Here is a 15,674-nt window from a genome sequence, read left to right as displayed (position 1 = left end):
TGTACTTTCTTCTCCTCAGAAACAAAAAAAGATTTCAGATCATTTTCAAGTGTCAGAGATGGAAAGATTTGTTTATCGTTGTATAAAAGTAGAGTAACTTTATGATTAAGGGTTCATAATATACTTATAAAAACAATCACAAGTATAAACACCTTTAATACACATTACTGATGTATGGGCCAGTTTTAATCTGCCAGTAGTCCCTGAAATTGCAGCTATAATAGCTGTCATTAAAACACTCAACTGCATGTTTGTGGTTATACTGTTATTACCAGGTTTGGAAATGCTCTTGAGAACACCACACATACTAGAGTATACCATCTATACTGTCTGTACAAACAAAACTTTAATAGTTTCAATGGTTCTCACTACGCTTGTTATTATTACTAAATTTTCATCAACCACTTGTTAGAAAACTAGGCAATCTTCCCCAAAGATTAAATGCACATAAAGTATGTTTAATTTTACATGCACACCCCTTCACCCCAACGAAAGGCTGAGGCAACTCCTGTGGGTGCTAAATAGATAAATTATACATAATATTTTAACAGTTGGAGAAAAATGGAAAATTATAACCTTGGAGCTCAGTTATCACTCTGGCAATCAATCTCTCTGAAGTACGCCAAACAGCACTGTGGTCTTGCTGCCAATACCTTACGGACCTTTCCTATCCTGTCTCTACCCCCTCAGCTGAAAATGTCCTAAGTACAAGCCTCCACGTGGATGACATTTCTGGACTTCCTGCCCACTGCCTCAGAACTGTTTCCCCTTTCCCAGAAAGTCAAAGAGGGACCATGGTGACACAACAGCTCCACAATCGCGTTAAGCAGTCATAAGCCCATACTAGTCCTCCCTCTCCCACCAGCAACTCATTACCACCCCCCCACCGTGCAAGGAGTGCTCATCACCTTCCCCCTCACAGAAGACGGGCAGTGATCTCCCTCGCATTTGACAGCAATGCCCACTTGAAGTTTCCCTAGAACTACAGGGTAAGTTACTGCTACACACTGAAGAGGCAGCGATTCTGAGGCTCTGAAGCTACTGACATGCTGGATTTGAGCAGAATGACACACGTATGGCTGAGAAGTGACTCTTAGGAAGGCAAACCCAGATTAACAGTCAATTAGCTCTCAAAAACCATCAGTCCCAAAAATTATGGTACCCTCAAACCACTAGACTACATGAAGAGATACAGGTCCTTTCTAATAATCCACACAGTTCTGCTACACTAAATGGGAGGCATAAGAGTGAGGGTGTGGAAAATCATTTATATGCTGTCATTTTAGTTATCTTATTCTCACTCTGGTGTTAAAAATCTGCAGTCTTAACCAGCAATCTTATCCTTCTATGTAAATTTTTTTCTTAAAACAAACTGCCTTATTCAAAGCTTACTATTGTTAGCCGATATCAAATCAGTACAGCAATTCACCATCAGCGTATCTTGATCTAATTATGTTCTGGAAAGAATTGAAATAGATCTAAAGAAAATTCAGATAATGGAACAGGCAAAACAAGAAAGGGAAAGGAGGAGCATAAACAAAAGATAAAAGAACAGAGAATGAAGGATAAAGCTGAGATACAAAAAATGGGATTAGGTGATAGTGAAATTGTGGGGGGTAGGAACAGAGGCATCCCACAAAGGAAGAGAATTAAAAATTAAAAATGTTACTACCATCTAATGTATGCTATGAAATCAAATGTCATTCACTGAGACGTGAAAATGGTATGCATAGTCAAAAAACATGTTTGATCTGGATTCTATGAGCAACCAGTGCTCATTTGTAATATGTCGATGGCTTGCAGATAGTTGATGGAACCGGAATTTCACCCTCCCATTGCTCTGCCCCTGACAGATCTGCATTTTGTATTTAGCAATATATAGGAATTGAGCTGCTGGCATCATGCTCACAAACAGGCAAAAATGCCAACGATGCTTCCAGCATAGGAAACAACCCTGTTTAATCTGAATGATGCTCAATGGAGTCCAGAGATGTTTTGTTGTGGTGGTTTTGGTTTGTTTTTGAATAAGGGGCACACCAATTACAGGAGCCTTACTTTTTCCATGTCCTATCCCATAATGCAAATTTTTTCAACATTCTCAGGATCCTCTGGATTAAGAAATGAAGAAATCTACAGATATAAAAATGGCCTTAAAGACTTTGCTACAGTTATCGACATAAAGCCTTTCCTCAAAAAAAAAAAAAAAAATCTTAAATATCTTTCCTAAGTACACAAGTACACACCTAGAATCCTTTAGTGCTGGAATTAGAAGGGATGTGTGAATATGAGTAGTGTCAAAATACAAAGGATGCTGAATGAAAATCCACACCTTTGTAAAGGGAAACAACTCATTATAATTTGCACCTCTTTTGCAAGCATACCCCTTGACAAATAGCTCATTGCAAAGAAATTCATCCAAGATAAAAATTGATATCATATACACTCTACAAAATGTAACTAGACAACCATATAGAGGCAATTCCCTAGTTATAAGGTATGGCTTCATTCTCCCATGTTAATATCAAGCTCTTAAAATAAGATAAAACCAACTTTAGAATCATTTCTCTCAGTGTGGAGGCTTACTTACCCAGTACCTGTGTGTCAGGCACTTCACAGACAAGCATCAGGGCAGTTCTGATCCACTACACTGATATTCCAGACATTTCTTGTTGCCCATTTCATTTAATTGCCACCACCGAAAACGGACTGCTATAGAGGAGTTTCAGAGGAAGGCCTTTCAGGCGCGTAAGAGTCATCTTCAGTTTGAAACAAGCCAACAATATCGCTCGGCTTGATCAAAGAATTTCTTTGCTATTTTTTTCAGTCATTTTGCTTGTACTTCTGCCACGATCTTCATTAAGAGGATTTATTGTCTACTACTTAAAATTTATTGGTTTGCAACAGCCAACAAATGAAGAGATCTCTTTAAAGCACACCATATGGGGAGAGCATGAACATGTTCATTACAGTTAGAGCCGTAACTTCTCCCATGCTGGAAAATCACTTATAAACATCAATAACAAGGGGGAAATTCTTGAGACATATATATTATTCAAACAGACTGTATCCATTAATTTACAAATTTTAAATTAGATTTTTTTTTAGCATCTGAGAAATTAAGAGAGTAAGACATTGACACTTGTTGATTGACAATACATCCTAAAATAAACAATCTGGACAAGAATCATTTAAACATTGAACATTTTTGTTATAGCTTAACACTTTTTTCTTTTTTCTTTTTTTAAAGGTCTATATACTAGGTTCTAAATGCAAGCAACAATTGCATCACATTACAGCAGTGGAATCACTGTTGAGTATCAGTGAAGGGTAACAGGATAGATAAAAGCTCTCTAAAAAGAGAAAGCACCAGAACTAGCAGAAAGGTGGGGTTGGTCAGCCCTTCATTTGAATGTAAATGTAATTATGAGGCAGGCAGTTTGGCTGACGTCAGACAAGATCTTGGTAAACCATTACCACCAGCACCTGGTAACACAGTTGATAATAAAAGAGGATGAAGTAGTGGATTCCAAGCAGAGTGGCATTATTAGGGAAAAAAATCAAACAATTATTTTAAGCAGCGAAAGAAAACACAGAAGAACAGGATGTTGTGACAACACGTTTACGATCTGTGACCATCATGTACGTGAGCTCTCTCTTGGATAAAGAGAACAGCATGTATCCAGGACCTGCAAGGGGTAACAACAACCTGGCAGTGCAAAACTTCGCATCTGCTCCCCCCTACTCAGACTACATGGGATACCACCATGTGCCAGCCCTGGACAACCACGGACAGCCTGCGGGAACCTGGGGATCCCACTATGGCCCACAGAGGGAGGACTGGAACGCTTATGGCCCAGGACCTTCCAGCACGGTGGCTGCTGCACAGATCAATGGCTCGCCTCCTGGGCAGGTCTCCTACAGTTCTGCTGATTACAGCTCCCTCCATCCTGCTGGATCCGGGGGGTTACCTCCTGTAGATACAATTAATGCACAGCAAATCTCTCCCAACAGCCAAAGGCACAGCTCTTATGAATGGATGAGGAAAACGGTGCAAACCAACACTACTGGTAAGCGTATGCTAAATTATTTTTGTTTATCTCAGAAAGCATTTTTCTGCTATCACTGATCTCATAAATAATTAACTTTACTTAAAGCACATAGGTTGGTGGGTCATTTAGGACATTTATTTAACCTACTCTTGTTTAATGCAACTTTAACTGAATTTGCACTAGTTTCACTTTCATCCCATAAAGGTTTTATATGACTGTAGCAGAATGGCTGTTGTGTCTAGATATGGCTGCATCTCATTCAAGCTCATGTGTATCTTTGTTCTAACATTGCGTAAAGCATTTCTGATGAAAAATATGTCACTCTTGAAAATGTTGCTTTTAACAGTTGCACACAAAAACATGGAAATTATTCTGCATCACAAGGTAAAGATCAATTTTATACTGGCCTGTTTTACTTATTTAAACCTTTAAAGACTTTTCAATAATTTTAAAGAAAATTGTGCTATGATCAAGCTGTAGCAATTATGCAATTTCCTCCTTATTTGCCTGTTTTTCATTATTCTATGTAGATTTATTAAGTGAGAAGAAATGCCCCCAGACAAATAATCTGACTCAAATTGTCATTGCAGACTATTTTGTTTGCAGACCATGTCTCATCAGCTTTTGCTTCATTTAGTTTCAAACTGTTTTTTTCAGTATTTTCATGTACCAGAATTTTGCAGCTTGCTACAGTTAGACAATTAAAATTCACTTTCTCCCAAGTGTCACTCATTGATGTGCCTGTTTTTGTCACAAGCTGCATGCCAGAACTTTTCTGTGTATATTCCCAAGGTGTAAATTGTGTGTAACAATAGATTTAGCAAACCTTGCTAAGGTTAAAAGTAGTAAGTGTGTGTTAGAGAGCATCAAAGAAAATGCTCTAAAGAAAGCAGGGCAATTACAACTGGAGCAATTCTAGCAGACACAGAAAATCAGCACCACCACTTCAGTAACAGTCCTTCAAATGGTTATCACTCAAGAACAAAATTAGTCTAGTAATTGTTTCTTAGTTATAAAGTAGATACAGACTGTTTTCCCATTGTTACAAAGTATAAAATGCCTAGTGCACATTAAGATACCACAATGCCATACTTCCATTTGGGGTCTTTACAAAGGTCTTCAAAGCCAGGCAGATTTAGAGTCTGTTCCTCCCCCCACCACATCCTTATGTATACTCATGTAAATCAGCAGTAACTTCATTAACATCATTGGAGTTTTCCAGGTGTAAAAGTGATGCAAGACCCAAGCACAGTCCAGAATCAATTCAGACTACTGAATGTCAACGAGTCGACCCTGTCTCTGTCACAGCACTGAGGTTTAAATGCATTAGTATTTTCAAAATTTAAATCCTTGTTTTACACTAATTGCACAGACAAGGCAGACACTGCAAAGTTTCACATATGCTTGCTCACCTTCATAAAATGTATATGCAATGCAGAAAAGCACTCATCTCTGGTCTGAAAATCACAGAATTTACACTCATGCTGAAATACTTTATGAACAATTCTGGACAGGTGAATTGGGGCCTGTCCACAGATAAATGTCCTGAGGCTTTACATTCCAAGAGCCCAATGCTTTGAAGTGTTAAAAACAGCTCAAGACTTCACTGAATTCGGCTGAAGACATCAATCCCGCTTAATAAAAAGGGTTTGGGAAAGTAAAACAAAAATGTGATGCATTTAAAACAAGGGAAGTATCAAACCACATTTGGCTTATCAGTGTCTTTAAAATAATGTTAAGTGTAAGAACTGGAAAACTTTAATACTGACACAAAAAGTTATAGGGAATGAAATTCAAACATAATTGCAAGAGTGAAATTATGCACATAACTACACGTTAACTTACCAATATTTTCTCTAGAATGTAAGAAAACCTACTTGATATCATTATAACCACTCTTCAAAGCAGAATTGCTTTGTTTTTCCTTTTGCCCAGATTATTATGCATGATATAAAGTAGCTACCAGCTCCTCCCCTTCAATATTATTGAAGACTAATACAGTTCATTGGTCCAAAATTTCAGAACTATACAGCCCTGAACTTCACAAATACATTTACTTACATATATACATGTATATCCTGAGCAGCACGGAGTAACAGAAATCAAAACACTTCTAATTAAATGAAGGAGTCTACTAAAATACTGACAATGGGAATTATTTGGGGGAAAGGGGTGTTAATGTCTATTTACCCTCTGTTTTTTTCATTTTATACAAACATTTTCATTTTATACAAACAATTAAACTTCAGGAAAACTGAAATGAAAATTTACCTGACCAAGACAATCCTTAGGATGAAACGTAACTACTATCTGGTTTCAACAGCTCAAATTTGGTTTGAAATTTTATAATTTGTATCTTCTAACTAAAAGACCATTACTGCATATTCGGAACAACCCTTTTTGTCAAATATATAGACATTGTAGACATATTAGGCAATAAGAAATTTTTAAAAACAAACACCCAAAGCGGGCTTGGTAAAATTATCTTCCCAGATGAGCTATAAAAACAAGAAAAAGAACACTTGCAGTATTCCTTACAGTCTGATCCTGTTTTCACTAAAATCAATGTACAAAATGCCCTTCCAACTTCAGTTACAGACTAAAACTTCAAACCATTTCTAAAACCAGCAATATTATGTGCAAAATGTGTAATTCTATGAGAGCGAGTCTTCAAGGCATGAAGCTTACAGAAGAGAACATCTCTAAACAAGAGTCTAGAACCTAAAGTCTTACAAAACTTTTTGTGAAACTTCAGCTGGGAATGACCTTTCTCAAAAACAGAACGGACTTTAAGGGGACTACACAAAAGGACAAGATTTATATATATATATATACACACACACATTATTTATATATATATATATATTTTGCAAGGTCAGCTTTAGCTTTTTTTTTAATTATACTCAACACATCTGATGTCATCACAAGCAATGATGTCCAAGTAATTCAGATCACATCACAGCAGAAATGCAGCTAAAAAAAATTAAACAGAAAAACAGGGAAAAGGGCCAGGTCTCCGCTTTAATGCTAATTTATTTTGCTTTGTAAACTAGTTGTGACATCTATTTTCCACTGGCCTACATTGTCTTCAGTTTTGAGGCCTATCTGTCATATTGAGGCAACAGACCCTTTCAACACTTCTCTTTGCTTTGATATGCAGTCTTGTCTCTTCCTTCTCCCTTTTTTCTTCAGGAGTTATATTGCCGGAAAGGGTGATGATTTTCACAGCAAATAAAGAGGCCTTCTCCTAGCTTTATTGTCTTCAGAAGAAATACTCTGTGAATTTTATGGCCAAGGGGAATGGGGAAGACTGCTCCTTTTCTCCACCCCCTCAAATCATGGCTATATTTGCTGATTATATTGAAGCCGGAATAACCCTGTTGAATTTTAACTTCTTTTCAAAGATTAACTTCTAAGCCTTCAGTTTACAAGGAACCTGAATATCTATACTATTGTTAACATTATAACTATCATCTAGAGCAAATATTTCAAAGCCAACAATTTGTAACTTGAAAAAAATGATGAACTTAAGTTTGATGAATGTTGTAGTCCTGCAAATTTAACCAGGAAAACCTCATACACTAGAAGTCAAAGGGGAAGAGAATTGAGGAAAACATTCTTAATTTTGTGTATTTCAAAACATCTAGCTTCAGATAAAAATACCTCAGTCTATCCTCAATGTTGGCCCAAAATTGAAGAGAACTGAAGAAAAATATTCCTTCGTTTATTTCTGTCCTTTTTTTCTCTGCTAAGATGAAAGAGTCTGACATTTGTTTAGGGCTTGTAAATTCCAAACCAATTGGCTTGTGTTTCTGAATGTAAAAGGGGTTCTTGATAAGATCTCCTTGTCGCTCTTTTGTGTGGCGTGTGCTTCATCTTAACACCTCAATGGATTTTAGGGAACCACTTTAAAGGAGTCTTTGTCTTACAGTTTGTCCCAGAAAACTCACATCAAAAAAAAAAAACAAAAAAAAAAAAACTGGGAAGATCAGACGAAAAAGGAAAACTATCTAGTTGGGCTGTTGGAAGTGCAAAAGAGAAAAAATAAGCTTAAAAGTGATCTCTGTATTATTATTAGAAAAAGAGTTGTTTGAAAAAGTCTAAGAAATGAAAGGTATGTTCTAAATATTATGTTACATTTCTCTTAACAGAATTCATCTAAGAATTGTTCTTTTACATGTTAGAGATAGGATGATACCACAATCCTTTTATAAGTATTTTATTGTCTAGTCTTATAAGATGCCAAGTGCCTTCAATTCCAAATGGAAACTCAGCTCACTGAGTACCCCCAGCACCTTGCAAGACTGTACCTTTTTGGAAAAAAAATACATGTATCTATTTAGTATATATGTATATAATATATATATTACTGAACTTATAAGCTTGACCAAACACAGATGGTAGACAGATTGCTAGCTGACATTTCTTTGTGTTAGAAAACTGATCTGAAAAGCCCAAATACAGAATTAGTACAATTAGTCACAATTAAAATTGTGACTGAAAGTCAGTCTTGAGATCCTGTGATATTTATGTCCACGTATACACAAGTCATTTCAATGAACATTGAGATGAAATCCCTTTGAGGTCAAATACATTCAGTACCAATTATGTATGCTATGAATTATTTAACAAGCTTCAGGGTATTCTGCACTTAAGCTTTATATTTAAACATATTTACAGAGAGATAAAGAGGGAGAGAGAGAACTATGATAACGAATATGCTCTTATAACATTTGGCTATCTACTTATTCACTCTGTACCTCATATTCCTTCTCTGTAACAGAGAAAACAATCCTTTGCAAGTACTCTGTAGCTTTATTAATAATGTCTGTAAAATATTTGAGATGTTTGAAAGAAAGATGCTATCAAAAATACACATATTAATAATATTTCTTTCTCAAACAGGTAAAACAAGAACAAAAGAAAAGTACCGAGTTGTTTACACAGACCACCAGAGACTAGAATTAGAGAAGGAATTTCACTGCAACAGATACATTACAATAAGGAGAAAGTCAGAACTTGCAGCAAACCTGGGACTATCTGAAAGACAGGTACACAGACTGTCCTCCATACTCACCCATCCACCAGACACTGCGACTGTCAGAGAGCACAAGCAGCATTCGTATTCTGTACGCAAAGTAGTGCCAAGGCAACCAGGATAGTTTGCAAGTGTATTAGGCACAGAGAATACACTACACAGTCACAAATTAATAAATAGGTTAATTTGACAGAAACCTCCTATTAAGGGTAACTAAACATTACGACATTCATCTATGACAGACGTATGGAAAAGTACTTATTCTTACTTGTATAACAGCTTGCTAGACAGCTAGAAATTAAACACTTCAGCTTAACAATATCTTCGCTATGTCCTCAATAGTTATGACATTCTCCATTTTATTTCTTCTTGCAACCACACAAAATGGTGGCCAGTAAAGATCCAAAGCACTGGATACACTACAGCTGTAAACCAGGAAAATGAAAACTCGGCATTCAAAGAACAATCAAATGAGATACCTGTGTACTTTTTGTTACGTATTTGTTACCACTATTGCCACATGCCGCATCCTCCCTCAGTGAGGTTTTGGCACGTTTTAAAGGAGCATTTAGAGCCTTTGATTTTCAAGTCAGGATTTCTTTTCGCTATCATGCTCACAGGTACTAGAAACATCTATTATGTAGAGGATGCTTTGGGCTATAAAACTTGGTGCCAAATTTTTATGCCACTTATGCATGTATACGTAGCCAAGACTATCTGCTCAGGAAATTTCCAAGTGCATACTTAGATCTACTGCTTATTTGAAAAGCACCTCTGTGTTCAAGTTACGTACATATTTAAACACTGTCTTGACTAAAGTCTCCTGAGCAGGGGCCCAGGTATCCTAGCTGTGTTCATGCAAAGACTAGAGGAATTTGGGATAAAGAATTTCCTAAAGCCACTGTGTTGGAGAGCACATTTAGGAAACACGGCTCTGCTGAATGCAAGTATTGCAACTGTTGTATCCAGCCCTCTTTATACAACAGAATTTCAATGGCTCTGCTACAGTTGGAAGATAAGGGAAGATTTGGTGATACTGAATAAAGCATCTCATACCTTAGCAACCAGACTTATTGCCCCCAGGTAAATTTAATTAAGAGATCTTTCTTTTTAGAATTTTACAAACTATGGTTCTTTCTGAATATACACATTCAGTTCTCTAAAATATCCTCCTCTTTCAGTAGCATCCTCTTCTTTTGCATTCAATCTGTGCAAGAACATGGAATAGAGAGGGACCAATTGAAGCTCGAAAGTGTAAAGATGCATAGATAAGTAACAACATTTTAGGCTCAAGCACCAGGTCTTTAGAATCATGTCGTAGTGCAGCAATGTTCAGTCTCAGACCCAAATTGTACACGGATTACACTCTACAAATCAGGTTGGATATTAGGAAAAGGTTCTTCACTGAGAAGAAGTGAAAGAAAATGGTCACAGCACCAAGCCTGCCAGAGTTCGAGAAGCCGTTGGACAACGCTCTCAGGCATATTCATTTAATTATTAGGTAGTCTCCCCTTCCAACTCGGGATATTCTATGATTCTGTAAGAGGCTCTGGAAAGTAACTAAGAAAAACAAGTTGATCATCAACAAATTCCAACGAGTTTTACAGTAGGATGTAGCTCCATTAGAATATTTTCAGGGAACTGCAGTTCTAAAAGATTCAAATCCCTGCTCTGATGTTATGCAACCTAGCTGATTTAGAACGCAGACATACCTGGAGTAACTAGTGATGCTGCATAAAACCAGCTGTTAGTTTCTTTTTACGTAACTGCTGCTCTTCTCTTAAAGCTATCCGATTTCTGACTCATAAATTTCCTTCAGGCAAAACGTAGACAAAACAAATACCCTATCTGCATTTCTACATGACTCATGACTGACAAAGCTAAATGCTTCTTACTGTCATTACCTGTAAGATAATAAAGTAAAACCTACTTGGAAAGTAATAGAGATTTTTTTTTTCTATATAATATTGTACTCAATATACCTTAAAGGATGTAACAGACTATGAAGTGAGAACAGTGAAAAATAATGATAAGGAAAACACAAACGTGGTTTTCTGCTCATTCACACAAGAAAATTGAGATACCAAAATAGGATTTCAAATAGATAGGGTTCTTTCAATACAAACAATTAGCTTTATTGTCATTAATTCATTGTCATTAAGTAGTGCTGATGTAGCTATACACCTGACATACATATGCGTAATACATATATAAATACACAGCCTAAAACAAAACAAGAATACAAAAACATACACAAATCACTCGATATAAAGAAAATGAACCCTCACCACTTGGGTTTGAATTAATCTCTAACAGAGATGAAAAAGAAAGCTGACAAATTATTCTATAATTGCATGTTCCTTTAAGTATGGCACATACCACTGTCAAAGCTTAGATGATGAACTAGGTGGACTCTGTGTCTAAATGAGAACAGTTTATTCCAATGTTCCTAAATATAATACAAGTTCACTTTAATGCAGGTCTAAGTAAATAACAAGTTTCTGTTGATTATGATATAGAAAATAAGTAACTAAATAATTTTCTACCGCACAAGTCCAGTGTTGGTGTGGGTTTGTTTTTTTGAGAGGGGTAGAGGGGATACTTGCTTTGCTTTGTATACATATATTTTTTCATCGCTACTTTTGCTGTAAAAAGTTGACCGCTACCTTAAACTGATCAGACATTATTTATAACATTGCAGGTGAAAATCTGGTTCCAGAATCGCAGAGCCAAAGAAAGAAAAATGATCAAGAAGAAAATCTCTCAGTTTGATGGCAGCGGGGGCTCAGTTCAGAGTGACTCTGGTTCACTCAGCCCAAATGAAATACCTGGTTCCCTGTTCCCACCACCACATGGAATAAACGGATTACAGTCCACTGACATTCATCAGGTCATAGTTTCTGAATGAACAGTGGGGGAATATAAAGAAAAAGCAAAAGTAAGAGGGGAAAGTAAGAGTGGATTTTTCCCCCCTCTTGAAAACTCATCTTTGCAAAGGACCATTCTTGTTTAACTACCTTCAGAGTGCTGACTTCTATGTACAGGATCTGGGACTATTCTCAAAATACTACAGAAATCTCAGGGAACTCGTGCTGCTAAGATTCATCGCTCAATCTTTCGAGTAGGAGGTACTGTACTTCACATACTGACCCAAAGAATGATACCACTGAAGATTCAAGTAAACATAGTTGAAGTCTCTTCATATATACACATAAAATTGTCAGTGAACTGATTATAGAGTACTATTGCAGAAAATGTAAGATGTTGGATGTATTTAGTTTGTTACATTTTATATAATTAGAATAAACTGTAGATGTTTATAAATATTCACACGTAAGTGGACTGAAATTTATGGTAGTTTTTGAAAATAACTTTTAAAACACTTTTAAACACTCAATAAACATAACAAAGTTGCTATGACAACATATTAAATATAATTAAATAAAATTAATCTTCTTTGTCCTACATGATGGGACTGATAAGGTTGAGTCTCTGTGGGTTAGGATCAGCGGGAAGGCCAACAAGGCAAGCATCCTGGTGGGGGTCTGTTATAGACCGCCGAACCAGGATGAGGAGTTCTACAGGCAGCTGGCAGAAGTTGCAAAATCGTCAGCGCTTGTTCTCGTGGGGGACTTCAACTTCCCAGACATATCCTGGAAGCACAACACAGCCCAGAGAAAGCAGTCTAGGAGGTTTCTGGAGAGCGTGGAAGATAGCTTCCTGACACAGCTGGTTAGAGAGCCTACCAGGGGAGGTGCCCCGCTAGACCTTCTGTTCACAAACAGTGACGGACTGGTGGGAGATGTGGTGGTCGAGAGCTGTCTTGGGCAGAGTGACCACGAAATGGTAGAATTCTCTATTCTTGGCGAAGCCAGGAAGGGGACCAGTAAAACTGCTGTCTTGGACTTCCAGAGGGCTGACTTTGAGCTGTTCAGGACACTGGTTGGCAGAGTCCCTTGGGAGTTGGTTCTGAAGGGCAGAGGAGACCAGGAAGGCTGGGCACTCTTCAAGAAGGAAATCTTAATGGCTCAGGAGCGGTCTGTCCCCACGTGCCCAAAGATGAGCCGGCGTGGAAGAAGACCAGCCTGGCTGAACAGAGAGTTGTGGTTCGAGCTTAGGAGAAAAAAGAGGGTGGGCCACTCACGAGGACTATAAGGCTGTTGCGAGGCTGTGCAGGGACAAAATTAGAAGGGCCAAAGCTCATCTGGAGCTCAATCTGGCTACTACGGTTAAAGATAACAAAAAATGTTTTTACAAACACATCAACACCAAAAGGAGGACTAAGCAGAACCTCCATCATTTACTGGATGCGGGGGGAAACTTAGTTACAAGGGATGAGGAAAAAGCTGAGGTGCTTAATGCCTTCTTTGCCTCAGTCTTTAGCGGCAAAACCAGTTGTTCTCTGGATACCCAGTACCCTGAGCTGGTGGAAGGGGATGGGAAGCAGGATGTGGCCCTCATTATCCACGAGGAAATGGTTGGCGACCTGCTACAGCACTTGGATGTACGCAAGTCGATGGGGCCGGATGGGATCCACCCAAGGGTACTGAGAGAACTGGCAGAGGAGCTGGCCGAGCCGCTTTCCATCATTTATCAGCAGTCCTGGCTATCAGGGGAGGTCCCAGTCGACTGGCGGCTAGCAAATGTGACGCCCATCTACAAGAAGGGTTGGAGGGTAGACCCAGGGAACTATAGGCCTGTCAGTTTGACCTCAATGCCAGGGAACCTCATGGAGCAGATTATCTTGAGTGTCATCACGCGGCACTTACAGGGCAAGCAGGCGATCAAGCCCAGTCAGCATGGGTTTATGAAGGGCAGGTCCTGCTTGACGAACCTGATCTCCTTCTATGACAAAGTGACACGCTTGGTGGATGAGGGAAGGCTGTGGATGTGGTCTACCTTGACTTCAGTAAGGCTTTCGATACCGTTTCCCACAACATTCTCCTCAAGAAACTGGCTGCTCGTGGCTTGGACAGGCGTACGCTTCGTTGGGTTAGAAACTGGCTGGATAGCCGGGTCCAAAGAGTTGTGGTGAATGGAGCCAAATCTGGTTGGAGGCCGGTCACTAGTGGAGTCCCCCAGGGCTCAGTACTGGGGCCAGTCCTCTTCAATATCTTTATCGATGATCTGGATGAGGGGATCGAGTGCACCCTCAGTAAGTTCGCAGATGACACCAAGTTAGGTGCGTGTGTCGATCTGCTCGAGGGCAGGAAGGCTCTGCAGGAGGATCTGGATAGGCTGGAGCGATGGGCTGAGGTCAACTGTATGAAGTTCAACAAGGCCAAGTGCCGGGTCCTGCACCTGGGGCGCAACAACCCCAAGCAGCGCTACAGGCTGGGAGATGAGTGGCTGGAAAGCTGCCTGGCAGAGAAGGACCTGGGAGTACTGGTTGATAGCTGAATATGAGCCAGCAGTGTGCTCAGGTGGCCAAGAAAGCCAACAGCATCCTGGCCTGTATAAGAAGCAGTGTGGCCAGCAGGGCTAGGGAAGTGATTGTCCCCCTGCACTCGGCTCTGGTGAGGCTGCACCTCGAGTACTGTGTTCAGTTTTGGGCCCCTCGCTACAGGAAGGACATGGACGTGCTCGAGAGAGTCCAGAGAAGGGCGAAGAAGCTGGTGAGGGGTCTGGAGAACAAGTCTTACGAGGACCGGCTGAGGGAGCTGGGCTTGTTCAGCCTGGAGAAGAGGAGGCTCAGGGGTGACCTCATTGCTCTCTACAGGTACCTTAAAGGAGGCTGTAGCGAGGTGGGGGTTGGCCTATTCTCCCACGTGCCTGGTGACAGGACGAGGGGGAATGGGCTAAAGTTGTGCCAGGGGAGGTTTAGGTTGGATATTAGGACGAACTTCTTTACTGAAAGGGTTGTTAGGCATTGGAATGGGCTGCCCAGGGAAGTGGTGGAGTCACCATCCCTGGAGGTCTTTAAGAGACGTTTAGATGTTGAGCTTAGGGATATGGTTTAGTGGAGGACTTGTCAGTATTAGGTAAGAGGTTGGACTGGGTGATCTTGGAGGTCTCTTCCAACCTAGACGGTTCTGTGATTCTGTGATAATTGTATCCAAGCATGCCAATCTCCTAAGTAATAGTTACAGATAAATAATAGCACCCCAAACTTGCCAAGATTTGTTCAGTTGTAAGAAACACAACAATTTGTCGTGCACATGACTAAATACTAAATAGTATGGAAGATGTAAATATTTCTTTGGTCTTCAACAAATCCATATGTAACTGCTCAAAAATGAGAGGACAAACATAATGGAACCAGAACTATTACTACTATCAAACCACCAAAAAGCAAATATAAAAAAAATTAACGTCTCCAACTTTAAGTTAAAAAGCAGTCCTGAGCCACCAATTTTATGTGACACCTAATTCAGGATGAAGGCAAGAAACATCCGAAAGTAAATGAATTTCTACTTCAAAGCTGTTATCAAGCAGCATTCACAGTCACAGCATGCATATTAACAGAAGTGTCCTCTCCACGTGCACACCTGAAGGAGCAAAAATTAGGGATAAACGTGCTCACAGTGAGATTATTTTTTATTACTTCCATGTGAGACAGTATTGATACCTAGAAGTATCCAACTGAT

The 15,674-nt window shown here is 39.2% G+C and overlaps 2 protein-coding genes across 5 annotated transcripts in view; one reads left to right on the top strand and one right to left on the bottom strand.

The window, feature by feature from the left end:
* LOC310880783 (uncharacterized protein) overlaps positions 1-15,674 on the bottom strand; it is a 302,960-nt gene that overhangs the window by 278,286 nt on the left and 9,000 nt on the right. The gene's annotated exons all lie outside the window — the stretch shown is intronic.
* Positions 3,244-14,056, top strand: CDX4 (caudal type homeobox 4). Its single transcript, XM_083797109.1, has 3 exons — positions 3,244-4,067; positions 8,955-9,100; positions 11,789-14,056. Exons 1-3 carry the CDS (start codon positions 3,638-3,640, stop codon positions 11,993-11,995), a joined length of 783 nt encoding a protein of 260 aa, XP_083653235.1. The 5' UTR covers positions 3,244-3,637; the 3' UTR covers positions 11,996-14,056.

Source organism: Anser anser, assembly GCF_964211835.1.
Source record: "Anser anser genome assembly, chromosome: 13".
NCBI lineage: Eukaryota > Metazoa > Chordata > Aves > Anseriformes > Anatidae > Anser > Anser anser.
The sequence above is the reverse complement of the archived record's forward strand: the minus strand, read 5'-3'. Positions and strand labels throughout refer to the sequence as shown.

What these genes read in the sequence shown, in the direction of transcription:
- CDX4 (XM_083797109.1), top strand. Translation starts at nt 3,638, where the DNA reads ATGTACGTGAGCTCTCTCTTGGATAAAGAGAACAGCATGTATCCAGGA. An exon ending in GGTGCAAACCAACACTACTG is followed by an intron (nt 4,068 to 8,954) that starts GTAAGCGTATGC and finishes TTTCTCAAACAG; the next exon opens with GTAAAACAAGAACAAAAGAA. An exon ending in TGGGACTATCTGAAAGACAG is followed by an intron (nt 9,101 to 11,788) that starts GTACACAGACTG and finishes ATAACATTGCAG; the next exon opens with GTGAAAATCTGGTTCCAGAA.